The sequence below is a fragment of the Zychaea mexicana genome (assembly GCF_025766255.1).
Source record: "Zychaea mexicana strain RSA 1403 chromosome Unknown BDB00scaffold_109, whole genome shotgun sequence".
Taxonomy (NCBI): domain Eukaryota; kingdom Fungi; phylum Mucoromycota; class Mucoromycetes; order Mucorales; family Lichtheimiaceae; genus Zychaea; species Zychaea mexicana.
In genome coordinates, this window is record NW_026516772.1 from 110,958 (window position 1) to 137,202 (window position 26,245).

The 26,245-nt window shown below is 44.1% G+C and overlaps 6 protein-coding genes across 6 annotated transcripts; 2 read left to right on the forward strand and 4 right to left on the reverse strand.

The window, feature by feature from the left end:
* Positions 1-1,465: 1,465 nt before the first annotated feature.
* BDB00DRAFT_44658 (uncharacterized protein) lies at positions 1,466-3,104 on the reverse strand. Its single transcript, XM_053117419.1, has 5 exons — positions 2,551-3,104; positions 2,345-2,419; positions 2,070-2,154; positions 1,753-1,806; positions 1,466-1,673 (listed from the first exon to the last, which is right to left on the reverse strand). Exons 1-5 carry the CDS (start codon positions 2,901-2,903, stop codon positions 1,614-1,616), a joined length of 627 nt encoding a protein of 208 aa, XP_052974672.1. The 5' UTR covers positions 2,904-3,104; the 3' UTR covers positions 1,466-1,613.
* Positions 3,105-3,236: 132 nt separating this feature from the next.
* BDB00DRAFT_848304 (uncharacterized protein) lies at positions 3,237-4,065 on the forward strand. The gene has a single exon (XM_053125308.1). It carries the CDS (start codon positions 3,414-3,416, stop codon positions 3,741-3,743), a length of 330 nt encoding a protein of 109 aa, XP_052974673.1. The 5' UTR covers positions 3,237-3,413; the 3' UTR covers positions 3,744-4,065.
* On the reverse strand, positions 4,054-5,059 carry BDB00DRAFT_848306 (uncharacterized protein). Its single transcript, XM_053125309.1, has 2 exons — positions 4,346-5,059; positions 4,054-4,268 (listed from the first exon to the last, which is right to left on the reverse strand). The coding sequence occupies exons 1-2, from the start codon at positions 4,754-4,756 to the stop codon at positions 4,203-4,205; spliced, it is 477 nt and encodes a 158-aa protein (XP_052974674.1). The 5' UTR covers positions 4,757-5,059; the 3' UTR covers positions 4,054-4,202.
* Positions 5,060-8,046: 2,987 nt separating this feature from the next.
* Positions 8,047-10,998, reverse strand: BDB00DRAFT_848310 (WD40-repeat-containing domain protein). Its single transcript, XM_053125310.1, has 9 exons — positions 10,640-10,998; positions 10,378-10,502; positions 10,104-10,280; positions 9,539-10,006; positions 9,186-9,434; positions 9,037-9,091; positions 8,854-8,965; positions 8,495-8,646; positions 8,047-8,414 (listed from the first exon to the last, which is right to left on the reverse strand). Exons 1-9 carry the CDS (start codon positions 10,728-10,730, stop codon positions 8,308-8,310), a joined length of 1,536 nt encoding a protein of 511 aa, XP_052974675.1. The 5' UTR covers positions 10,731-10,998; the 3' UTR covers positions 8,047-8,307.
* A 1,094-nt stretch (positions 10,999-12,092) lies between these two features.
* BDB00DRAFT_877473 (uncharacterized protein) lies at positions 12,093-13,995 on the forward strand (the record flags this gene model as incomplete). Its single annotated transcript, XM_053127619.1, has 2 exons — positions 12,093-12,751; positions 12,915-13,995. The coding sequence occupies 2 exons, from the start codon at positions 12,093-12,095 to the stop codon at positions 13,993-13,995; spliced, it is 1,740 nt and encodes a 579-aa protein (XP_052974676.1).
* Positions 13,996-14,336: 341 nt separating this feature from the next.
* BDB00DRAFT_947653 (P-loop containing nucleoside triphosphate hydrolase protein) lies at positions 14,337-21,189 on the reverse strand (the record flags this gene model as incomplete). Its single annotated transcript, XM_053129537.1, has 16 exons — positions 21,070-21,189; positions 20,732-20,977; positions 20,491-20,623; positions 20,136-20,373; positions 19,885-20,015; positions 19,700-19,782; positions 19,488-19,604; positions 18,699-19,301; positions 18,386-18,493; positions 17,971-18,279; positions 17,338-17,691; positions 16,962-17,238; positions 15,940-16,871; positions 15,623-15,784; positions 14,632-15,546; positions 14,337-14,423 (listed from the first exon to the last, which is right to left on the reverse strand). Exons 2-16 carry the CDS (start codon positions 20,915-20,917, stop codon positions 14,337-14,339), a joined length of 4,635 nt encoding a protein of 1,544 aa, XP_052974677.1. The 5' UTR covers positions 20,918-20,977; positions 21,070-21,189.
* Positions 21,190-26,245: the final 5,056 nt, after the last annotated feature.

Here is a 26,245-nt window from a genome sequence, read left to right on the forward strand (position 1 = left end):
ACGTACGAGAGTTTCTCCGGGTGACTAGTGCGAGTGATCCTTTTGATTTGGTGGTCGAAACTTGTATTTCGACAATAATCCTTGACAATTTGGATGCCAAAGGCGTCGACCATTAGAAAACTCCTTCATTAAATACAGTAGGCAGCGTTTTGTTTGGCTAGCCGCAACCATATTTTTGAAGTGTAGTATCTTATTTAGCATTAATACATTTTGAATTATTTACTGCTATTCTTTCTATAGTAACTTGTTCAATTGAAAAACTGAGCTCTTTTTCTTCCATTGATAGGCAAAACTCAACGTAAGTAATAGAGATGGTTTAAAACTGAAAACGTTCTCTTGGATATATATGTACTCAAATAAAAGATCACTATTTGAGAAAAAAGACCTAGTTTATTGATGGCCTCTGTTGAATTACACTTTACAAGAATACACACGGAGAACTTTTACATACAGCTAAAAGACCAATACATCGTTCGTAAAATGTCTCTTTAGAAAATATCTCTGCATCATACTGTATTACCGCTGACTGAATTCATTTCGGCTTTGTTTTGTACAATATTGTCATTTGTAAAGCTCAAAACCTCGAAATACATATTAATCTTGTAGCATACACAGCTATCAACATTGGAACATTACACATCGTCTTTGAGCGTTTTCGACTGACCCGGATAAAATTATGTTCTACGCGTGATATAAAGATATGTCAAACCAAATTTACAGCGTACGCTTGATCCTATGGCATCATTATAGGGAGATCAATCCGCTGCCGCTGGGTAGAGATTTATCATTCAGAAACAGACAACCGCTACGCATTATTGTTTCCTTGTTTTTGATCGCCGTTCTAATCCACAGACATAGAAAAGAGAGCGCCGCCCAGCAGCTGCTTGCCGTCGGTATAAACGGAAAAGCATTTTTAGTAATGATCAGATGATGTAGGTTTGAGTGAGCAACGCAGCACCTGTAAAATGCCTATTAATGCTATTGATACTACTGCTAGCATACTACGTGGCGCATACACGCTATACCAGAATATGAACAGCAAAGGAGTCTTTTCCCTGTAACGCCTAGCTGCAAAATTACATAATGGAAAGTACAGCCACAAAGTTATATCCATTGTTAAGCCTTACTTTTTTTTTCTTTGCTCTATTCTTGTCAATATGATAACCTGAGAGGACCAATTGCAATAACCAATACATGCACATGATGGGCTTTTCAAGCTGACGCTCGTTTTCTGAAGTGTACTGGGAAATACTGTGGCAAACTTAATCTGAGTACTTGTGAACGGTCGTCATGTCACCATTTGCATTTTGCCATCATCGTGCAGCAGCAGGAGATGTGTATGCTAAAAGATTAGAAACCTGTCACGCCTGTCCAACCCAGCGCTGTTTCTTTTGTTTACCCAGACAAGAGAACAATAAAAATTAGGAGAGACATGATATCCGGCTGGCTTGTGATAATGGTGCCATCGCTTCGTAGGAAATCCTCCTTTTCTTTCTCTCTCCTATGGATGGCGTCAATAAGCTAAAGCAATAATCGACAAGAGGCGCACAACACATGTTCATCGGCATGTTTTCTTCCGGACTATACTACAATAATAAGATTGACCATGTGGACTATTGTGTGACAAAGAAAGAAGCAGCGAGCGGAAGAAGATGAACAATCTGAATGCCAAGCTTCTTGCGGTTCGTTGTTGGTGTGCCACATTACTACTTACAGAAGTTCTTGTAAAACAAAGAAATTTGTCCAACCTACCCTATTTGACAACTGGTGTACCTGGACCATCGTACTGACCTTGTTCAGCCACGCCTGTTGTTGTTGTTGTTGTTGTTGTTGTTTTTGAAAGTGAAATGTAACGAAAGTTTATTCGAAATTGAACAATCATCAAGGAGAGTTGAGATTTTAATATAAAAGAGATTATAGCTGGTACAAGGAAAGAGGGGGAAGGAGAAAAGGTGTGTGTGTGTGTGATGCCGCTTTGGTATTAAAGTTGGTGGATTGGATGGTGACGAAGAGAAAGAGCCAAGTAGTAGTATAGATAAAGAGCAGGCACTCGTATGGAGAAGAGGTACCTTCATCTTTTTTTGTTTCTTTTGTTGCTGTTGCCGTTGCTGTAATGGGATGATGGACAATGTATATCGGTCGCTTCTACTGCTGCTACTAACATAGTGCATCCAACGCACAGCAGACGCACATACCGGCCAAGCTAGTATTACACAAATATCTGAGTCAGAAAAAATCACACATATGATAACCAGCACAACCCTATTTTAAGCTATCCCCTTCTCTCTCCTCTGCCTTCACACCCATCACCACCTTTGTCTCTTTCGAAAAAGAAAACACTTACCAGGCACAGCAGCAGTCATCGGCACCCGATTGTTGTTGTTGGGGCTGCTGGACAATTACGGTCTGAGGAGGAGGACTATAGGCAATCATCGCTAGTTAGTGGTGTTGTTACATGATGAGCTTCTCCTCTTTAAAGGGGGTCTCCCTGTGTGTCCTGTCTGTAATATCCTCATCCTCATCCTCTATCATCTTGAAGCAACTACTCACGTGGGCTGGTAGTAACCGCCACCGGGTGGAGGAGCGCCATAGCCGCCGCCGTACTGGTCACCACCGGGAGGAGGTGCATAGTATTGACCTTGGGGTGGAGGAGGGTATTGATAATTGGACATGTTGTGAAGCGATGATCGAACGAGAAGGGGGAAAAAAAAAAAGAGAGAAAAAAAGAAAAAAGGGAGACGTAGAATCCGGAATGGAGGCTTTATACACACACACACAGAGAGGGAGAGAGAGTGAGGGAACACACGCGCCAGCTCTCTTAAAGGGGCGATTACATTGGCTGGGCCTTCAGAATTCGTGATCCGCAAACTACCCACTGTCGTTTTTGTACTCCTTGAGTACATACATACATGCTAATTGACTGAGCCCCGCTCACGCACCGCCCTAACCGCCGCTTTGTCATAAAATCGGATTTGGGGCTTTGATTCCCGCGTCGTTCTTGTACGCTTAGCCCGGGGAAACACAAAAGATACACCGTTTTTCATGCAAATGCAACCCAAAGCCTCTTTCAAAAAATAAACTTCTTGAGAGAAATTCTTCCCTCGGATCCTTCAATGGGCCGTAAAATAGGTTAAAAAGAGGAACGTATTCCAGCCCCCACTCCCCCATGAGTGAGTGGCATTACCCGGAACATTTTGGTTCCGTGAGTCGGAAAAAACTAAAGTAAAAGCGGCTGACCACACTCTTACGCACGACCGCACTAGATAATATTAAGACACGTCTCTTTTTCTGTGGTGGTGGTGGTGGTGGTCGTCGTCTTACTTCTTTCTCTTGCATTCCATTCTTTTTTCATTTTCTTCGAAACCTTTGCGCCACCTTTAGAAAAATACACCACTTTATAAAGCAGAACCACAATGGGCTTCATTGAAAAGCTTCGGGCACAATACGAAATGCGCAAAGTCAACAAATATACAAAGCGTCGACTGTCACAATCCCAATTCGCCTCACACGACCGTACATACTACGACAGTGTTTACCGCGACGGTGTTTATCTCGATCATGGCAGTAGTGACAGCAACCTCCACGTCGACAATAACAACAACAACAACAACAAATCGCGGTGGTCTCTAAGCGACCTCTTGAAACGAAGTCAGTCCATAAGCACTGGCCAGAACAAGTCGACGTCGCTGGCTGCTAGTCAGTATAAAACATCAGAGACTTACACTCTGGGTATCACCAGATAATGAACAACACGTCCAGTCTTCTTTTTTTTTTTTTTTTTTCGTTGTATATTGAGTGCATATAAATACTTCTCCCTTATTTCTGTAGATAACCAGCCGATCCCCACTTACCCACACACGCACACACTTTTTCTTTTATTTATCCCCATCTTCCTCTATTCCCTCTTTATTTGTAATTATCATACAATGAGTAAAGAGAAGACTAATGTTTGATGTCAGATATGCGGTGTGAGTGTTGTTGTTAACTTTGTGGTTTCTTTTTTCTTGTATTGCACATGCTTGTTGGAGAAATGTATGCTACTCTGACTCTCTCTCTCTCTCTCTCTCTCTCTCTCTCGCGCGCGCGCGCAATGCTAGACGACAAGAAGGAGAAGAGGAGAAAGGTCCGGGGGGCGAAAGGGATGAAGGTATATAGCGAGCCTTCGAGACTCGGGGAATAAGTACGCTTTTTTTCAGTAGTTGCTAGACCATGGTCGCCATGGCTTGATGAAGTCGTTGTCGCATTTGTTCTGTACCAAAGTTCTCGACCTGAATTGGACAATGATATATAATCAGTCTCTCTGATAACACACGCAACACAATCGTACGTACGACGTCATACTTACATTTCGAAGAACAAGAGGGTACAGGTCCCACGTTGGTATCTCGTCGTCCTGGATGTGCTCGTGCTGTTCCTCCTCTTGTTCGGCAGGGAGTCGTGCAAACAGGTCGAGCATAGGATGCGGGTGGTACCAGGTACTGCTTGTGCTGCTGGCCTGTTCTCGCTGTATCATGTTCATGGTCGCAAAATTGATCTGCCGGTCGCATCGTTGACTGCATTTGCGCGGTACGGGTCGTTGCACGTAGCCATTCACAAGACGACGAGAGAGGCTGGGGTATAGATCGTAGCTGGGCGTTGCTGTGGTACAGTGGTCATAGTATTCGCGAGGCGTCGTCTCAAAGTGGACAAAGTTATTATTGCTGTTGTTACTACTGTTAGTGCTACCACTAGGGCTGTTGCTGTTGTTTCTTTGCATTGTGTTTCTGTAGGGTTAATCCGAGCGAGAGAACGGACAAGTAGAAAAGCCAAGGGGACAGCAGCAAAAGAAGAAGAAAGAAAAAAGAAAGGAAGAAAAGGATGCTCTTTGGAAAAGGAGACCAGGCAACTTATTTTTTTCTCTTGGGATTTGCAAGGCCGGTCTGGTAAACCCGGTGGGCCAGGTGATTTTACAATGCGACGCTTTTGCTGTTGTATTTTTAAAACTAGTCTTACAGTACGCATATGCGCATTAACAACTACCTTCGTTTTGCTTCATCATGCGACCTGAATCATGTGTTGCCCTAAAGAGCAACATGGATTGTTTGTTTTGTTGTTCTCTCTCTCTCTCTCTCTCTCTCTCCCTTCTATCCCGGTACATACAAACCCCCCCCCCCGCCCCCATCATCAGCAGCATCTACAGTAAAGTGTATTGCGCAATTTGTAAACAGTTCGACGCTAGACAATCGGCTTCTTTGCAAAATAAACAAGCTTTTATGAACAAGCAAGCGGATTTGGTTCTTCCTGAATAAACGTTTCCAGTACATACCCCTCATGATACGCTGTGTTAAGGTCAAGGTTTTCTTTTCACTGTATACGAAAGGGTGATAGGCTGGCATCAATAATGAAGCAACGTCGTTGATTCATCCGGATATTGAGTGAAGATCGACTCGATTTCGAGATCTAGTAGACGTCGTGTACATCATTGTTGTATGCAGTAGATTTGGTTTTAGACTTGGCCCTGCTTGGCTCTCCTTCCTGGATTCTCTAACTCTTGCTCCCCCGAAAAAATCATCCCCTATGCATGCTTTCAAAGATGCTCCTATCAAATAACTCGACATAAGATGATGACCTCATAGGAAACCAAACTTGAAATTAGCAGACATCCGCATCAATATCTGAGATACCTTGCTTCTATCTAGATAATAGCTTCCAAAGTTCGTCATTTTACCCTGTGCGTTGCCTTGATCATTTTTGCCTTTCACTCATCAAAATTGCTACCTTTGTTTGAGAGAAGAGAAAGAAAACCTGCTGGACAGTTGCACACAATATTTTTTTTTCAATGCGGAGTTCGGTCCGATAAGCCGAGCTTCTCGCTTTCCACAAAGCACTTATAGTCTAGCGTTGTTGTCATGGAAACACTCTGGGTTCTTTAATTCTACTCCTAATTTTTTTTTTTCATCTTCTCTAAGGCTTTACGCATGCGCTGGAACGAGGCTGGGAATCTGTGGGAACTATCATACAAAGTCGCTAACCTTATTTCTACAATGGATATATGTGTTATTGAAATCCTATTCTAGATACGTTGAAGTTAGGTAATGATGTATACTATGTTGCCATTGAGTAACATGCTTGCACCACTATGACTGCTATTGTAAGCGGCATGTATTGAATCTGTACGGACACAGATCATTGCTAGATTCAATCAATGACTTCAATATAAGCAGTAATAGTACAAAATAAAAAAAGGTTCTTTCATCTTAATTCTTTTTTGATCCGTGCCACTCGACACTCTGTGGTTCACATCAATTGTTACTTCTATACTTTTCTGCAGTTGAGATCTTGTCCTGTTCCTTATTTCAAGCGAAAGTCTCAAGAGAGCTTACTTTGAATAGCAAAGCACTTGGGTGCCTCTATTGATCACTTCAAAGCAAAGCAATGTGAAAATATACATATGTCTCACAAATCAGATGCGTAATTTTCGGCTTAGGGCGTATGGATGGGACGTTGCCATATAATAATACATAAAACAACAAGTGAATCAAATTTTGTAGCAGTGCGTATTGTACGATTGTGTTAGTACCCGAATTCAAATAAGCGATAAAGACAGCCTATCAACGTCGAGACGCTTCTAGAATAAGGTAAATTTTCGCTGCACCGGTCCAAGCTGGATGAAGCGTATGTGGACTCTATGTAGAAGAGGCTTCTATATTTCTGTTTGTCTGTCGCAATGTACACATGTGGAGCTCCAGTATAGTACATAGTCTTGATCTCGATAGGACGCAGTTGAACGTTGTCATCATTCTCCGTCATGCACACGTACGTTTTCGCACAAAGGAACACGACCGTATCTTTGCCCTTGTCAACACTTTCCACGATATATGATGACGATCAGCTATGACCAGCTAATTTGGATTTGATATGGTCTGATAGCAAGAAAGGACCTTTCTGTTATACTGTGTTTTCGTGGTCACCTGTCGCGTGGAAAAAAAAAACCTAACGGAGGATTGCCCCTATTTAATCTATCGAATACGACTTACCATCTTGGACAGGAGCTCCTTACTGCCTGAATAACATGTAATTTCTGGAGAACTACTCTTCGACAATACAATATCGTTGTACGTTTACTATGCACGTTGAATGCAGCTTTATGACAACCGATGCGTCGCTCAAAACCAATCTATTCTCATTAAAGCATAGTGACGTGTCAGCTAGACTTATAATGCCGTGCCTCGTTCAATAAAGAAGAGTACAGTAACACCGTTGGACACTGGTGGTTTGAGCCCATATATGGCCAAGCCCAGCAGCCTATAAAGCTATTTTGCTTCTAATCATCTGACGACGCGAACAATGATGAAGATGTGTTTCATGATACTCGCCGCCAACTTTGATTGCTGTCAATATGCGCTCCAATACACCAAGAGAAGATTGTTGTTATTGGCAAACGTACACGATCTAGCGAACGGTTATATGCAAGTTACGCTCAAGTTGACAGATCGCACTTCCAAACTTGCGATACTTTTGGGGATATGTTTCAAAGATTATGCAAAGAATAGAGTATTTTACCCTGTCATTGAGCAAGATAGAAAACATTATATTAAAGCTAGCTAGTGGCGTAGCTGTTGTATATTTACCCTGATCTCTGACTGTCTTAACGAACAGAGCTCTATATTTGAATAAAAAGACGTCTTTGGAGAGTATGATATTTTAAGAAACTGTTATTAAATAAAGACTTATTTTCACCGAGTTTTAAAATGTTATCATCGCTACTTGCTACTCTCATCTGTAATAAAACATACCCATACTAACTCTTTATATTGCATGTTGTCTTGAATGATTTTTAAAGGGGCAGAAACTATATAGAGAAAAGTTAATCAGCATACAAAACGTATACTTAAACGAGCGTGTATTTTAGAGGTACATTCACCTCTTTTTCATTCCTGACTGTCAGTAATACATATATAACCAGCTTAATACATACCCCGGTTATTTACGAGATACATACAGTATTAGCATAGTTTTATGGCTGGTGCATGATCATTATATAGTCTTGCGGACTCGTCAAAGTATGTCAAATTTGATGCAAAGGAAATATATACATGTAGTTTCAATTCTATTTCATTCTTCTTTTCAAGAGAATAGACAAGCTCTCTACTTTATCATGGAGATTTACAGGCCGCATACTCGGTGAGCAATGTTTTGTCTTTCATAAATTTTGTCACGTATATACATAAGCGCACTACATTAGTTACTACTGTTTCTTTTGCTTTGTCATCCGTTTGATGCATTGTGCAACTTGGTGAACAAGACATTTTAAACGCTAGAGACGCGCTAGACAATGGGCGTGATGTCGTAGAAAAGACAAGCATTGGTTGATATGCCATCCCACCCTCGGTTGCCTGACGTAGTAATCATGTAGCGGCAAGTCGGATCGATGTCTAGTCATGTTGTTGTGTCTTTGAGTTTCACCCCTCTTCCCCTTCACAGATGGTACGTATTTGCATTGTTGTAAGTTTACCTATATGAGAAATCGTGCCTCCATGATGCCCGGGTAAGATCGTAAATGGAATCACGTACGAGGATGGTTTTGGCGTCTTGTCAGCCTCAGGATATAGTGTAAAAATCGACTCAATCTCGGTATTCCAAAGACGTACATTATCATTGGATGCACTAGAGTAGATTTTGTTTTAGACTTGGCTCTTGGATTCCTTTTTCTTTTCTCCCTTTTTTTGTTTCTTTCCTCTAACGCCCCACCCAACCCCACCCCACCCCCCAACCTTCTCATTTTCCTGTATACAAGGTGGGGAGAAATCCCTCCAGCTGGCACACTCATCCGTTTTCTTCACGATCCCACTCCCTCCTTTTTTTTTTCCATACCAAATGATATGTTTGTTATTTGGCATACTGGCCACATAGGAGACTGGACCTGAATTAGCAGGCATTCGGAACGATCGAATCAGTTTCTGAGATGCAAAATCCCATTCATCGACTAGCAAGAAAATTAGGTTAAATATATGTATACTGGCTTGTCTCTTCCGCTACATACACTATTTCACTCACCCTGTCCATTACGTCGTCCCATGTATATCTTTGAACCATCAGCACTCCAACAAGCCTACATATTGGTGAGCAAAAAAAAAAAAGAAAAAAAGAAAAACGATCAAGAGCTGTTTTGAGATGCTATCCTTTAAAATTCAAAAAATCTTTACCGACAAGCACCAAGGCGGAGTTCGGTCCGATAATCCCAACTTGGTTGCATCCTTTTCGGGCTCCCGCCGATCCCAAATGAAGCACTGACCATCAAAACTAGTTGTCATGAAAATATTCGGATTCTTTTGATCCCATTCCTGATCCTCATCCTTGGATGGGTCAAACACGGGCTGGAACGAGGCCGATGATATCTGGGAACTATGACCCGCATACGTTCTTACAACGGATCCCGTGTTGAGATCCCATTCCTGATATGTGATGTGATGTGTGGTTGAGTAACATGGTGTGTCGTTCGAGTTATGTTACTGCTGTTTGGCTGTTCTATTTTAGAGAGAGAGAGAGAGCAACTTACAAGCACAGACTTGTCCCAAGACCCACTGATCACGCCCGTCTCCCCGGGTGTCACCCGTAACACCGATACTGGGGCTGTGTGGGATCGCAAGACGTGATGACATTTGCCTTCATCGTGACGCACCGTGACCAAATTGATATTGCCGCTTTCCGTACCCAGAAGCGCCCATAATCCTTCGGAATGAACATCCATACTATACACGGGTGATAATTTGGGCGGTTGCTGTGGATGGTTTAGGTTTGTTGTGGTTGATGATGATGATGGTGCTGCTGTGGATGCTACGATCGTGCTATTAACACTACTGTTTGCAATAATAGGATTGCTGTTGTCTGTTGCTGCTGCTGGTGTAGTAGTAGTAGTAGTAGTAGTGGTGGTAGATGATGATGCTTGTTCGTTTGTCACAGTTGGTTCTGACTTGACAACAACAGGTTGCTCTTCATTCTCAAACCATGAACTTAGTACACCTGCCTAAAAATTCAAAAGGTTCTCCTAATCTTTAGTTATTGGCAGCTTGAAAACGGCCCATGTTTCGGATTCACCTTGGTTGATAAACAGAGATGCTTACCATCGTCACTGAGTCCACGTGCTGATGCCTCTGTGCCTGTGTCAGGGCCGTTTTGCCATTCATCGAAGAAAAAAAGTCCCATTTGCGCACATAACCGTCATCGGATCCTGTAAACACCCATCGAAAACATCGTGTAGCTGCAACACTATAGATAGGAGCTGGATGAATAGCCGCCACCTAATGATCATGGTTTGCATGAAAAGATACGTCAGAAACAACGTGTGCTCCCTCTTTATTCCAAACTCAAATACTCCTAAAAGCACAGGTTACTTACCAAAGGTACGCAATCGTATGTTTTACAGGTAGCAAAGTTACGATTCAGTGTGTAATCAATCAGACGTTGTGGTGGTTCGGACGACCGTGGTGCAGGTGCAGGAGAATTCCTTACCGATGTGGCATCTGTATCATTATTATTTATAACAAAGTTAGATTGACAAAGCACCACCCCCTTAACAGCAGAATATGGGATCTCAAACACCCATGAGACGCGTAGTGCGCAGGCGCATATTAGTTTGTCAATCGGAACAAATACATACCTTCAGTGTCCATGCCATCGTCTTCAGGCTGAGTGTTTAGTTGAGGTGTGGATGCTTCATTGAGATCCAGCTCATCTTCGTCCGATGACATTGTTTGTTTTTGGAGTGGTCGAGTAAAGTTATAGTGAAGGAGCTGTCAGACTACTGGAGTATATAGTGTTATGTGAAGTTCCGAACCGGACGCCACACAGAAGGGGGGAGCGAGGGCAGGGAGGGAGTATGTCTGGGGGGTGGAGAGAGCGAGAAAGCGGTCTTTTCTTTTAGTGGGCGTGTATTATCTGGGGGTTGGATAGAGGGGGAGAAAGGGGGTTTTTTTGGTAAAGGGAGAGAGAGAGAGAGAGGGAGGAAGAGGGGTTGACTCGCCTGTGACTGACATGGACGTATAGGAAAAAGGGCTGTTTCATCATGTTGGGGATATAATAGCACAATAGGCACTCTTTACATGGCTCCAATGAAATGGGTGCTTCGCGGTAGTACACAAAAGAAGTGTTTCGCCAAAACAGTTGTAGCACACTTGGCCGTGCTCATCCATCGGGTATGAAACAGTTTGTCACTCGGCGCCAGTGCTGACGGTCATCTCAATCGCATTTGATATATTGTTGTATGTGTATTATTACACCACATGTAATTTGTAACAAGAAAGTACAAATATGAAACGATCAAGGGGCATGAGCACGCACACACATACAAAGATGTGCGAAGGACAGACATGCCCAGTTCGTCAGACTTTGGCTGCTAGGTTGGGAGTAGCAGAGAGTGGCAGAAAGAGTATTGTGGTATAGCAGGGAGTCACAGTCATCGGCTGCTTCATTCATAGATGGAAGAAACACTTTCTTTTTTCCCTTTGGAACGGACCTATTCACTCATCACACACCCCTCATTTTGCAATCTTTACTTTGCCTCTGTTTTTGCGTGGCCGCCCTCGACTCACCACCACCCACCGCACTCCCGCGATATCAGGAGGTGGGGTGGGGGAGACAGGCCAAACAGCCTACGATCACATAAATACATATATATGTAAAAAGGAGGCATTTGGGGGTGCGTGTGTGCCTGAATGAATAGCACATAGGCACACAGTTGGCGTGGTTCTACTTGGTAGTAGTGGTGCCTGGTAGCGTGTGCTGCTGCTGCTGCTGCCGCTGCGTGTGGACGGGGGACTCACGATAGAATGGAATGCCAAAATTTTCATGTAGACGCATGCAAAGCATGATGTCTCTTTTTTTTTTTTCTTTTTACAAACACAACTGATACACGCTCTGCTTCTCTTTTTTCCTCTTCTTTTCTTTCTCCTCTCTCCTCTCTTCCCCCCTTTTCCTTCTCTCTTTCTCTCTCTCTCTCTCTCTCTCTCTCTCTCTCTCTCTTTATTCTTTGCTTACCTTTCAACCTTTGGTTATTACCTTCTTCTCCCCCCCCTCTCTCTTCAGATAGAAACGAAGAGAGCGAGAGGACGACAATGAAACTACAAGCCGTCCTACTAGGCGAATACAATGCGTCGCCTCTCTGTCTATACCAGCAACAGGACCATCATCCTCACCACCACCACCACCGTGAATTATCCTATTTTTGCATTGAGGAACTCGACGCGCTCTTATTAGACGATCACAGCAGCAACAGCAACAACAACAGCAGCCATGACGGCACATCCATGACTGCCAGTAACAACACCACTTACGAACACAACAGCAACAATGAGGATGGCATCTTGTCACAACTCCAACATCCTGTGCAACCATCGCATTTCCTTGTATCAGCATGCGGCAGACGCTCTTTCATCCACAACGACAGCGTCGTTCATATTGCCCGCTATCGGAATCTGCTTGCCTTGGCGGAACTGTGCCAGCTCAAATGGGCCGAGATCATGGCCGGCGTGGTCGCTGCTCCCTTGCTGACGAGTCTGGGGGTTGTGGCTGCTGTGCCTGCGCGTTTGATCCATCATCCCATTGCCGTTCACCACGTGACCGACTTCCACACCTGGTTCGCCGCAAAGAAACAACAACAACAACAACAACAACAGCGCAAGCAATCGTCCTTCTCGCCATCGTCATCCTCTACCTGTTTTGCCAACGACAACAACAACTCGAATAGTCGAGACTTGCATCGAGAGGAAGAACGGTAAGCAATTGCATCTCGTTTTCTTTGTATATCCCAACTCCTACCCCTTTTCCACTCAGTCCCTTTGATAAACAAAACAAACAGCAAGAAAGAAAAGAGAAGAATACGATCTCTCTTTCCCTTTTCTCTCCCGCCAACTCACCGTCCTTTCGCTCAAACGTAGGCTCTCTTCATTTATGCAAAAACTGTCGCATCATCCATTATGGCAAGGCGTGGCGGCACACAACGGTAAACAACGAACAGAAAATGACATGTGGACTCGTTTCGCCTCTTGGTTTGGTGATTACCACAAACAATTGCCACCCTCACTGCTGGCTACATTTAAAACACGAAGACAGCAGCAGGCGATCATTGCATCGAGACAACGACGACTCGCTATGGACCCAGCCAGTACTTGTTCTCCCACGTCAACTAGCACGAGCACACCGACCAAAATCATCAAGAAACGACGTTCGAACAATAACACAGCTTTACGACAGGACATTGTCACGGAGTCATCTGCTGCCTCAACCATCAGCACCAGCAGCAGCTCTTCTACCACCAGTAGCAATAGCAGTAGCAATAGCAACAGTAGCACAACAACAGCAGGAACCGCATGCTCGTCGCGCGGTAACTCGCCACAGCAACAGCCTGTTCGTCTAGGTTCACCCTTACGACATGAAATACGTTCCATCAAACGATGGACCTCACCGCCCCTTCATGATCAACAACTACAACAACAACAACCTCAACCGCCACAACAGCACCACCAGCAGCAAAGAACGATACGGAGTTGTCGATCCGTCACTGAACTGCATCGACCTGTTCCCTTCAAGGCACATCAATCCAATTTGAAACTTCCGCCACCATGGCCATCATCAACATCAGCATCATCAGCATCAGTAGCAGCAGCAGCAGCAGAAGCAGCTCCACAAAAGACTGCACTAGATATCCAAAATCGCAGCCACCCTCATTTTCATTTTCATTCTCATTCTCAATATCAGCAACCCCAACAACAGCAACAGCCCCGCAAGTGGTCCTCGTTACAAGAGTTACGGCATCGTGGAAGCCTGGATAGCACCAGCAGCAGTGGAAGCAACAGTAGCAGCAGTGGGGAGAGTAACTTGGATTTATTAGCGACGCAGGCGACGCAGCGGCAACCGATACTTTCCTCTTCTCCTACTTCTTCCCCACAAGCCATCAAATTGCCCTCACCAAGTGAAATGCTTGCACGTCGTCACCCACCTCCTTCTGGAATCGTATAATAAATCTCTCTCTTTCCCTATACCTCTTCTTTTCTTTTTGTTCTGTACATAACATTGAAAACAGCTTATAGAACTCCATTGTCTTGTATTTTGGAAAATGGTGAAAAGCATCTCTTTCACAGAATATAGTATAGTGTAGTTTTTTTTAAATAAGGAACAACATGCATCACATCAGATAATTTGGTACAATAGAAAAACGAGAATATGTTATAGACGAGGGAAATAGCGTTAGAAGGGGAGGGGGGCTTTAGGTGTGTGTGTGTGGGTAAGTGGTGTAAGTGTATATGCGTTGTATATAGGAAATAGATAGGAAGGAACGAAGAATAAAGGAGTAATAGGTTTTACAAGGAATCCTGTCGCTGGTACTGTCGGTTTTGATTTGCAAGTTGCATCAGGCCCATCAACCGTTGTAGAAGTTTCAGCTTAAGCTATCATCATCATCATCATCATCATCGTAGACACGTGAGCAACTATTACACGCTTGATTTCACGGAGCATCACCAGTGGCAGCAGCAGCACTTTCCCCCTCTCTCCCCCCCCTCCCCACTTCATCCCCTTATCATCATTTGCCCCCTTCACCACAATCACCCACGCTTCCACTTTTAGCCAACCCCAGTGGAAAAAAAGAGCACTTACATAAGAGGGAAGGTACATGTTGGCCACCACGAGTTGTGGCTCGGGCACCTCGTATGGACTATCATCCAACGACACATTGTCCAGCAGCAAGATATCATTGCTGTCACTACTGCTCACCCGTGATGCGACGGCTCTCAGGATATCGTTGCTGATCGGATCCTCATAGTCAGCCACATTGTAGTTCTGAATCAGCTTCTGAACCTGAGTAGGCGTCAAGAGCCAACAGACATCGTAAATGATCTTGATATCCTCCAACGATGATTTCTTGAGCTGCAAGAGCTTGGCAGCTTGCATCAGGTGCTCCAATTGCAGGGTCGCCTCGCCCATTTCATGGAGCTTGCACCACTCTTCCAACCGGGTAATATTGTACTGGATTTGCATGGCGCGCTTCCACGAGTTAAAGTTTCGGCGCATCACGAGGTCGTTGAATGCAGTGACACCAATCAGTTTCAGCAGTTCGGTGAGCCCTTGCTCCATCACAAACGGTTCGACATCATAGCATTTCATTGCCCGGTACACCCGGTTCAGAAAGTTGAGCAGGTCGTCCATCGAAAACGCCGGTTGGTTCGATCCGCCCGTCAGGATCTTGTTGAAGAATCGGTTGTTGTCTGTCGCAATGAAGCCCGGCAACGACTGGCTTTCGATAATCGCAGGCACAGCCATCTTGCTCAGCTTTTGCTTCAGTTCAGTCAACCAGTGATGATACAGGTTGTCTTCTAAGCATTGCAGCTCAAACTTGACCGTCGATACAAGCTTTTCAAAATCGTGCCAGCCCACCGCACGTCGTCCGTTCACCGAATTGTAGTGCATCTCACGCTCAAGCTCTTGCTCGGTTGAGCACACCAATGACAATAGTTCATGTGTGTTGGAGAGCCAGAATGCACAGGGTATGATTGTATCTTCACCCCCAAAGCTCTACACACAATGTATGCAGATTCACGGTTCAGTACGTGCTGAGAATGGAAAAACAAGTTTCGAAAAGAAGCCTTACCAAGCAGTGCTTCTGAACGGTATCCATGACAGTGAATATCAACCGTTCAGACTCGGCAAGGTAACCGAAGCGCCACATTTGGGTCACTCCCAAACCGATAATGTGGGCTGGGAACACAACTTCTTTGTGCGACGGTGGATTCTGTGTATTGGGCGGGATGATCTTGAGCGATCGAATTAGTCCTTCCAAAATCTCGTCCTCCAAAATCTGTTCGTCGTGAAGGATGGCATGGATCTAGTATATTCATGGCACATATCGATTTTAGCATCTCTCCCCTCTCATTTCCTCGAGCAACAGAATAAGGGACAAAGACTTACAGCCTCTTCAGGGTTACCGTTCACGTCGCGCAAGCTTTCAATATGATCAATGGACATGGGGCGGATCTGGTCTGGTTCAGCATATACAATCGGCTTGGATTCCGTCAGGCTGTTTCGACGGAAGGGTGCCATGTTTGCGCCTGTAGGTGATCGACCACGAGGACTGACTCTTTCGGGCGAAATGCCACGACGGCTGTTACCACCGCCGGGGGTTGTAGGCGACATGCGCGAAGGAGACAAGTTGCGTCCATAGGCATTCAAAGAAGCCTGTCGGCGTGGTCCACCATTCTTCAAGCTCTGTGCAAGTTGTGCCTTGAGTGCTGCAATCTGATTCTTGAGTTCAGCCACATCTTCGTCCTTGGGTGTGGGCTGTGTCGACACCTTGAGTGGAGGTTGCTGACGCAGACGCGTTACTTCAGCACTCAAACGGGCAATTTCCTTGTCCTGCTCGGCTACCTTGGCCACAGTTTCTTCATGCTCTTGTTGAAGTGTGGTATGTGCACTACGCAGTGCTTCAAGTTCTTCTTGTGCTGTGGATGAGCCATGCGCGAGCCTTTGCATTTTCGCTTCTAGTTTGCCATGCTTGTCCTTCCATGACTGTATTTCGTTTTCGAGTTGGGTCGCTTGCTTTTGCAGTGCCTTCTTTTCATCCTTTTGCTGGGTCAGGTTTTGTGTCAGCTCGACTACCTTGTTTTCAAGTTTGTACGAGACTTCCTTGAGATGGGTGGCAGAGCGTGCTTCCTGTCGCAACGAGGCGAGCATCTTGCGAGCTTGTCGACGACGCACGCAGGTCTGTACAGCAATAATATGGTCGCGTTGCGCAAGATAACGCTTGCGGGTCATCCAGCCTCGCACCAGACGCTGGATCTGAGTTGCAGCATTATTTTCGCGGAAAGAGCCAAACGATTTGCGAGCCAGCAAACTACGGCAGGCTAGAAGAGTTTATAATTAGATGCGATTTGGGTTGTCAGTATTCAGTTAACGATGCTTCAAATCCCCCGAGTGTGAAAAAAAAAACTTACCAGCTTGCAAATGCGTGACAAAATTGCGTCGTCGCTCCAACTGCTTTCGTGCGAGGAAACCGCGAGCGTATTTTTGAATGGTAATGACAGCACGCTCTTGGCGCAGCAATTCTAGTTGACGTTGACCCATCTTCTTGCGCGCAACCTGCTGCAGACGCAGAGCCAAATCCTTTGTTCGCAGATAGCGAATACGTGTAATGAAACGACGCATATTCTTTTGAAGCAAGACCACACATTCATTCCATCGATCCGCTCGAAGTTTCTCCATGTAAGCCAGCTACATAATATATCAAATAATAGAGGAGAACGTTCAGTTAGCTAAGAGCTAGCTTTGATATCTCCTCCCAAACCGACAAAAGTTCAAGTTGTATGTTACCTGACCAGCACGGAAAAAGATCTTGGTGAGACCGATTTGATACTTATCACTATCCTTAATGGACTGCTCCAAAATGACGTGACAAAGCTTCTGGATATCTGGACTCTTGTTGGGATCCCAATATTCAGAACTAACCAATGCATAGTAGCGATCAGCAAAGTCTTCAAAGGCCCATCGCGAAGGATAACCGGCACAGCTGATGCGAATGGTTTCCAAGACACCACATGCGCGCAATTGTGCAAGCACCATATTTGGCTCAAACACCCATTGTACTTTGGCTTCGTTTGGCTTGATACAACGGATATAATGTACATTTGTTTGACCAATGGTATCCATCAAGCTGATAAGTGAGAGCTAAAGACCTAAATGTCAGTTACGTCTTCTTCTAATGGTTAATATAGCATATCTCTTTCATTTCTTACCTTGAAAATCGATCCAAGTGTCGGTTTCTTTGCTGCATTCATTCGCTTTGGACCATTCTAAGTGTACAATATACCATTTTTTTCGTTCGTTAGTTTTGATAGAAAATCGTTGGGTGCGTTTCTACCTCGCTTTCCCAACTCCTTCACTGCGCGCGTGCATATGCTAATGTAAAACAACATCAACAAAGCAGTGGATTATCATTATCATTACCGATTTAGCTGGCGGGGCAGATTCTTTGGCCGCTTCTGCAGCTGCAGCAGTGGCGGTCTGCAGCATCTCCACCAAGAATCCTGACTCCGCATTTTGTAGCAAGGTCAAATGCTCATCTGGCACCGTATCCTTGTTCTTATCAATGAACCCTTCGGCCTCATACTGGACTTCGTGTGCATAGTGAACCACTGTAAAGGCGCTGTTGGAAAAGCGTGGCTTTTTAAAGTAGCCCTTGTAGGTGGGGTCCGCGAAATTGGCAAATAGCTTGTCACAGAAACCTTGATCCGTTCCAGACGGTAATCGCGATTCCTAAAACAATGTCATCATCCATCGTCCCTCTCCACATTTAGTGCTGCTCTCTTTCCTCGGAGGTACTGTCGTCATCGCCTCCGCCAACCAGAGTCCTTTTACGTACCTCATCCAAAAGCGACAGGATACCCATTCGTGCTTCAATCATTTCAATACATCGCTGGTTATCGCTAAATTCGATAAACTGCCAGTCGATTTGTTCTTTCACATATTCCTAATAAACCAAACATTGATTCATAAAGCATCAGTCAATATAAGCTATGTCATATAATCACTGTTTCTTATTACCTCTTGTTCCAATTTAAATACGTGTTGATTAAACTAAATTGTCCAGAAGGGTTCGCATTAGCCCGTCAATAATTATCATCACACGCTAGACCATATATGGCATAATTCCTTTGATAAGTGGATCGCCGTACCTGTTGCTGGAGCTTTTCGTTTGCATAATTGATACAAAACTGCTCAAACGAATTCTTTTTGAAATGCTCAAAACCATAGATATCCAAGACACCGATAAACGTATTGACCAAGTCGGGTTCCTGACACGACAAGCTTTCATTGACCACACTGACGAGCCACTCGAACAAATTGGCATAGACATATTTGGCGACCGAATCACGCACGACCGTCGCTTGCGCAGGACTTAGGTTCTTTACGATCTTGTCGGATCGAGTGACGATTTGTCTCTTGATGAGCCATTTGCGGAACTCGGACGTCTTGATACCGAGTAGTTTTGTCGCAGTCATCAGGGCTGGTTCTGAATCGCTCAGCGCGGCTGTATCGCCTCGTCCGCCAATTTCAATGTTACCAATGTGGAGCAGTGCTGCCAGCAGCCGGAAGATTTGCCATTGAGTTTGTAATGAGATGCCCACCATAGAAAGACTGTTCTTGGTCAGTTCAAATTCTTCAGCATCGTTCACGCCAGGAACAATGCCTGTGCCACTTTGGTTCAGGTAGTGGAATTTGGTCCAGTCCTTGAGATCGAATTCTTTACGTTCTGATAATGGAATGCCGGCACAAAGCTAATGAATCTCTTTTTATTTTAGTACGTGTATAATCGCACAATGAACATAGCCTGTCTGTCGGGAAACCTCCCTCCCCTTGTCCACCTTCCTTTCCCATTGATAGCGTTTACATCTAATGGCGGCCACTCTCTTTCGCGACTGCTGCCCTCATGATCCTTTCCACTCAAAGTACTATTAACGAACCTGATAGAAGATATGGTAGTTTCGTTCGGTCTCTGGCTGGAAAATCAGACGAGATCGTTCCAATAAATAGGTTCTGATTTTGGCACCGACGATATTGCATTTTTTGTCGAATTGGATCTTATGAACGTAATCATTAAAAAGGGTTTAGTCCTTGCAGTAGAAATATCAACTTTGCAGTGAGACTTTATTGTCTATTGATGCGGCTTACTCACCTCGATGTATTTGCCGAAGCGCGAACTGTTGTCATTTCGAGTTGTCTTGGCGTTACCAAATGCTTCCATAATAGGATTCGTGGCTAATGCACACAGAAAATAACAATTCGGACGGGGTTAATACACTCTTTTCTTTAGGAGGTCGTTCACGGTGAAAGAAAAAAAGAAAACGACTTTTTTTTTACCCAAGATCTGTTCTTCAACCTCGGTCATGCCTCCAGCAGTCATCTTAACCGTCTTACTAACAGCTTCTTTATCATCCGCAGTAGCAAAGTATCGCATAATGTACTTGGCGCTCACCGTCTTACCGGCACCACTATATAAATCATCACACACGTGGAACAGATAAGCGCCTCCGCCACGCAATATAACACGCACGCAAACCTACGCATCAGTCCTTCTCGCCTATTTCCCCGCCCTTTTTTTTGGGATGTACCTCTCACCAGAAACAACAATAGTTTGGTTCTGCTGTTCTCGGATCATCTGACGATAAGCATCCTCGGCAATAGCGAACAAGTGAGGCTCCAACTCGCCTCGTCGTCGTCCAGAGTACTGTTGGATGATATCGGGTTCATACAGTTGAACGCGCGCAAACGGGTTCGCGGCAATCAAGACGATACCCGAGTATGTATAAATGTTGTGTTGCATATATCGAGTGCGGATCGTGTTCAGCACTATTATTCATGCATATAATGCATCACCATCGTTGTTGTTGTTGTTGTTGCCACCGCGATGAATCAGTAAATCTCGTGATCATTTCAGTTTACTGCTGCTATTATTTATTTTCTTACCGGAAGGTTCGTTAAGATAACTCAAATTGGTCAGATCATCCGTGTTCTCCATCTTTGGCGGGTTTCGCAAAGGTGGCAAATCGGCGCCTTGAGTTTTTTCCAAAAGCTTCAACGACGACTCATAGACATGATCCTATCAGATATATTGCAGCCAGCATAAATAGGCTTTTTTTAGTCTTGCTGCCGCTACAAAATATCAGGGCTATACATGACAAGAAGATAAAAAGAAGTTGCAGTTTACTCTTGACTCGTCCTCATCGTTCTGGAACACAATCTTGACTCCGGTATCAGTTACTTCTTTGCTCAGCACAGTTGCAGAAATCCACGCCTCGCCATCTTCGGCGTCATCTTTAATCCAGGCTTTGATTCCCTTTGTATAGACTTCCACAGCCTGTTGAACAGGCGCTGATAGTGCGTCCATAGTCATAATATCGTCGTCGAGATTCTCTCTCTATATATCCAAAAACCTTTTATATGAAAAAAAATTCTATATATAGTTCTTTAGCACAAAGTTGCTCAGGAACGTAAATACCAATGCACCTCCACCCCACAATTACATTTTTATTATGTTATACTGACTTTAGATATTTATACGTTCCAAATGCAACGCGTTTTTTTTTACAAGAGAGAATGAAAAGAGAGAGAGAGAGATCTCGGAAAGCAAAGAAGAGGTATAAAAAAGAGAGAGAGAGAGAGAGAGGAACCGGAAGCCGGTGTAACGGGCCGAGCAATAGCTTTTTAGGAAAGGGCCGTTTCTGACATTTAACCTTGCGGGAACAAGCCAAGCCCAGTTTCATGGTATATATGTCATTTTCGCCCAACCTTCACTCCCTTCAGAGTCAGGTGGAGGGGATGGTGAGGGAGGGACATACCCAGTGTTGACAACATTTGAATGCAGATTAGAAACAAGTCCTTTTACCTGGCAGATACTTACTGGTGCGTTTGCTTTGAAATGATCGCTTATGCAGAGGTGGCTCTGCAGTTATCATCTTATATAAATGGTGGCAGCCAGCTACCTGATAAATGTTACATTTTAAAACAAATATTAGGCCACGACGCAGAATGTAAGAGGGGGACACTAGAATAACACGCAAAATGGACACCTAACTAATGTATTATCGTCAGAAACTAACTCCATCATAAGCTTACATGATCCTGCTGCTAGTGTGAATATCACCAAAAGTATCTATTGTGCGGTAAGCCCAACTAAATATATACAGTATTAAACATGCTCTGTGGGCTGCCAAGAACGCTTCTGTTTTTCTTCAGGGACTATTATAACTAAAGCATCAAAGCGGTGATAGTGATGGCTCTGGTTGCTACATACTGATTCCTTTTTCTAAAAACCGTTCCGATAGCGATGTTGATACCTCCGCGCAATTCTGCACGACTTAATCATTAATTCAAGTATGGTATGGAGGTCGTCACTACTGGCACATTGCATCCGTCCAAGTTGTTGCCGTTGTAGTTGATCCAGTAATGCTTTGTACTACTGCTTTTGTAAAAAACTGAACGTTTGCTCCATTTAATGTACGGATGATAATGTCACATACAATATTTAGTCACTTCACGTAAGTCTGACCCGATCCGATATCTTCAAAGATGTCTCCAAATAAGTAACTTCCTTGACGGATTCAGCTCTAGCAAAGCCAAACCAAGAAGAGCCACTACAATTTTTACCATAATCTGTCTCATCTCCACTCACTATGGACATGTCGAACAGTTCCTTTGGCGTAGAATAGAAGGATCCCTGGCACACTATTGCGACTGGCGCTTAATAACATGATCCACAACAACAATAGCAAGAAGAACGTGATGGATTACCTTTATGAAGTTATCAGAGTGATCTACGACGAGAACCCTTTTATTCTGTTCACTAAAGTAGTATATATCAGCTTTTTCACTGGTAGGAGTACGTGACGAACGTCTAAATGAATCATAGTGGTGGTTTCGTTTTAGTAAATGAAGGTGGTGGTCTGTGCGACATGTTTTGTTGCTGCATAACGAAGAAACAAAAGGATCGATCAGTTTTGGAGGCACGAGAGCAGATGCACAGTGCAAGCTTTTCTTCAATGCTTTAGAAGAAACATCACCAGCAACAGTAATGGCAACAACAACAACTAAAAACATCAGGCCACGGAGATTTTAAAAAAGTCGCGTTTATTACAATCGTCAGTCGAGCAGCCCAAGTACAGACACGTCAAGTTGCATTGCTCAAGAGAGTAAGAATGAAACAAGGCAAAGTCAACAAAAGTTTATTAAACACAAGACAATTCTGTTTTTTGTAGATGACCGGCTTGCGTAAATCCTTCGTTCACCAAGGGACGTTGCCCTCCTTTGTTATCCACGAGCCTCGTTTCCTGGCTGAGCCTACACCTTCAAAGTTCCTACGAATTGAAAAAAGCATACTTTCCAAAGAGAAAATATTAGGAGATCTGTCAATATTGGAAGATCCACGCACTGGGGCTCTCTCGGCTTCAATAGAAAGAAAATCGAAATGTACAAAGATGAAGAGGGCATAGTCGTTCGCAAACAGCTATCATTAAGCACTCTTCACTCGGCACATCCGCTAAGACACTAGTCCTGTATAAAAATAAAGGTAAAGTTGATAAAAGTGGCCAATGTACGTCAAGATCAGTAACGAATTACTGATTCTCCTGCTTGAACGTACACCACTTTGGGCCATGAAGGTGGTTAAACCCTCTGTGGTATTCTGCACCGCAATTGGTGAGGTTTATTTCCACATCCGTGGACAACGATAAGCTCTTGGGGCCGCTGAAAAATCCCGTAGACCTGAACCAGGTAAATATATACCCGGTAAAAAAAACGTCACATCGTTACGATACCCAAATCACCTACCTATAACCATTCGATGTCATGAAAGATCAGAAAAAGAGATATGTTTAGAGAAAGATAATAATAGTTAAAGCAAATATGCATGTGTCTATGGGAGGTGTATATGTGTAAGTGTGAATTGTTTGTGTTTATATATGGCGTGTATGGCGATTGTAATCGCGCCACGTTCTTAGCAAGTTGCGTCTTCTTCGGAAAGTGATGTTGGCTTCGAGATAGGCATCGACTGCATCGTCATCCAGTGACTGTTGGAAGTCCTGATACTGCTCGACGGACACAACACGCTCATAGTGTGCCGAAGCAGATTCAAAACTTTCCGTTGTTTCTTGTAATTGCGCTATCAACTCTCGTTGACGGGCGCGGAGACGCTGCATTTGGCGCTCCCAACGCAGGCGCTGATGCTCTTGATCATCGATGATTGTCTCGGTCAAATCAATGATATTAAATTGTTGTTGTGTTTGTACGCGAGATCGACGAATCAAAATAAGTGGTTCGTCTTCTTCTTCACTGTCCGTTTGCGGCGGAGCGGTAGTGGTAACAGTAGCTGTAGTAGCATTAGCAGTAGTAGTGGCGTTGGTAGTGGTATACGTGTAGTAGTCGGTGTTGTAGTAGTGACAATGGCGGCAGCACCTCGTGAACGATGATGTTCGGCAAGATACTCGTCCAGCGCCATATCTTTGAAAACATTTTCATGGAGCTGGTATGCGGATAAGCAAAATAGTAATGAAAGGATAGTAGAAGATGCATATTAATAAAAGAAGTTAATAATATCGGTGCTGTAATTGATAGGCAGAATAGAGATAATTTATTGTTAGCCTACCGGTCGTATGCGAACAAAGGGGATTGTGCTTTGCCGTTGAATAAAGAATGTGTTGGGGGCAATCTGCCCAAAACCAGAACGGAAGACAAGATGCTTGCAAATCATGTACCGACTTGATAGATAACTGCTGCAGCCACAGATCCAATTATTGACCGATGGCTGGTAGATAGTCTCGGTTGCTAAATTTTCTGTTCGGCCATACAGCTTTTTCCATGCACGGGTAAACATCTGATGCCAACGGGTCGCAGAGCGAGAACGAACAGTATCACGGTTGAACTTGTGACGAAGATTAGGGAAATGTCGCGCAACAATCACGTATACGAGCAGGTCTAGTCGTGCTCGGTTGAATTGGTGCAAATGATTACGTTTCAAAACCTTCCAATGCGCTTCAATCAACATTGTTGTTTTTCATGCTGGGATACGGTCTGGAATACTGCTGCGCGCCCATTTTCTCCAAGTAGACGGCTGATACCAATTGCGGTATAGATATATCCAGGCATCTATGTATATCTTTGTGACGCAAAACATGTAGACTTCTAAGGTAGCAAGCTGATGGATTTGTTCGGCTGTGCGTTGTACAGTACCTATACAGAAAAATCGCTACGATTAACTTAAGTCATATTATATATATAGAGTAACTCGGTCAAAGATGTGAGACAAACGCGAAGACATTACCATCTGGGATCAAAGGATGTTGGTGATGATGTTTTGTCATGAGCGAAACAATATGCTGACGATCCTCTTTTCGACAAATGATCCCAGTACGACCGCCGATAGATGGTGTAAAATGCATATCGACGAAGGGAAAATCTTCTCGTGCTCGATGGACATTGTATGCAGGTAGGATTCTGCTTTTGTCCTCGGCCAGTTTTTTATCCACTGACCGTTGCATATGCCAGAGGCAAAGGCGCAGTCGTGATTGTCCCCATACGCCCTCGATAGCATTCATCTGTGCCGCATCTTTATCCGAGAACATGAACGAAGGATCAAATCCGTCTTCCTTTAGTTGACCGAAAAACTCTGTAAGAGTTTCGGTCTTGGTCAAAGGTCCAGCCTCACGGAAGCCATGGTAGACCAAGTACGCGATGGGATACCCAACACCATTCACATTGGCGATTATCCCAAACAGCTCGGAGCCAGCACGATTTGTTTTGTAAGTCGAATCGATGCAGTACTCCTCCACATACTCGCACCCAACCAACAAAGAGAAAAGCGGAGTTACGAAACCAAATGCACAGACTTCAAAAGTATTCTTCCAAAACACCTAGGATTTATCATCGTTGTATAAGATACTAGATACTACATGCTACCTAATATTACCTTTTTTTGTCGCTCATAGAGCAGAACAGCTCACAAAGCAAAGGCTAGGTTCATATGTTAGGATTCTAATATAATACGTACCTCGCGAAATCCTTGATTGCGGTATTTTTCGACGACGAGCTTTGAGGATATCATTTGATCGTCGTTGAGGTGGTACTCGCTCTTTAAAGTCTCATGCCACCAATAGTAGACTTGCATTGGCGTAACATCCGAACCAGGAAAAAGGACAACAACTTCTTGGTACAGATCAGAGGAATTCGTAAGAAGCGCTCTGCTTTGAATATGGCTTCGGACGTTGCAGGCACAGGGTTACGTGGTGACGGATCAGTACCGACACGTTCGTGTTCTGAGTGGGTAATTGACAGCTCCACATAACCGAGGGCTTTCTTGACGGTGCCTCTAATACGGCCACCACAACAAAATGTGGGCATTCGCTTGGTCAAACGCTGGCGCTCTGCTGCAGGAAGAGGATTCAAAAAAGTCTCGGATCGAGAGCAGTAAGCCGTGAACGAGATGTCGCGAGAGAGAGAAGGATCACCAACATTTTTTCCAATATAGTGGTAGCCATCCAACTGTTCAATTCTTTCGATGCCGTTTTCGTTCTTCAATTTCAATTCCGGATCGATACAGATGTAGCCGGTAAACTCGTAAACCTACAATAAAACAAATAAATAAACATGTACGGAAGCAGTTATGTAAGTGGTTACTTCCAACATACAACTTCTTCATGGTCGTTCTCGTATTCTGAAAAAATCGGATAGT

Bases quoted from the DNA above. Each gene is read 5' to 3' on its own strand.
- BDB00DRAFT_44658 (XM_053117419.1), bottom strand. From the start codon at position 2,903: ATGTACTCAAGGAGTACAAAAACGACAGTGGGTAGTTTGCGGATCACG. The intron at 2,155-2,344 runs GTAAGTGTTTTC...CTATGTTAGTAG, and splicing joins GATGACTGCTGCTGTGCCTG to CAGCAGTAGAAGCGACCGAT. The intron at 1,807-2,069 runs GTACCTCTTCTC...CAACAACAACAG, and splicing joins AGAAACAAAAAAAGATGAAG to GCGTGGCTGAACAAGGTCAG.
- BDB00DRAFT_848304 (XM_053125308.1), top strand. From the start codon at position 3,414: ATGGGCTTCATTGAAAAGCTTCGGGCACAATACGAAATGCGCAAAGTC.
- BDB00DRAFT_848306 (XM_053125309.1), bottom strand. From the start codon at position 4,756: ATGCAAAGAAACAACAGCAACAGCCCTAGTGGTAGCACTAACAGTAGT. The intron at 4,269-4,345 runs GTAAGTATGACG...TGTCCAATTCAG, and splicing joins ACCCTCTTGTTCTTCGAAAT to GTCGAGAACTTTGGTACAGA.
- BDB00DRAFT_848310 (XM_053125310.1), bottom strand. From the start codon at position 10,730: ATGTCATCGGACGAAGATGAGCTGGATCTCAATGAAGCATCCACACCT. The intron at 9,435-9,538 runs GTAAGTTGCTCT...ATCACATATCAG, and splicing joins CTTGGGACAAGTCTGTGCTT to GAATGGGATCTCAACACGGG. The intron at 8,647-8,853 runs GTATGGAAAAAA...AATCTACTCTAG, and splicing joins AATAACAAACATATCATTTG to TGCATCCAATGATAATGTAC.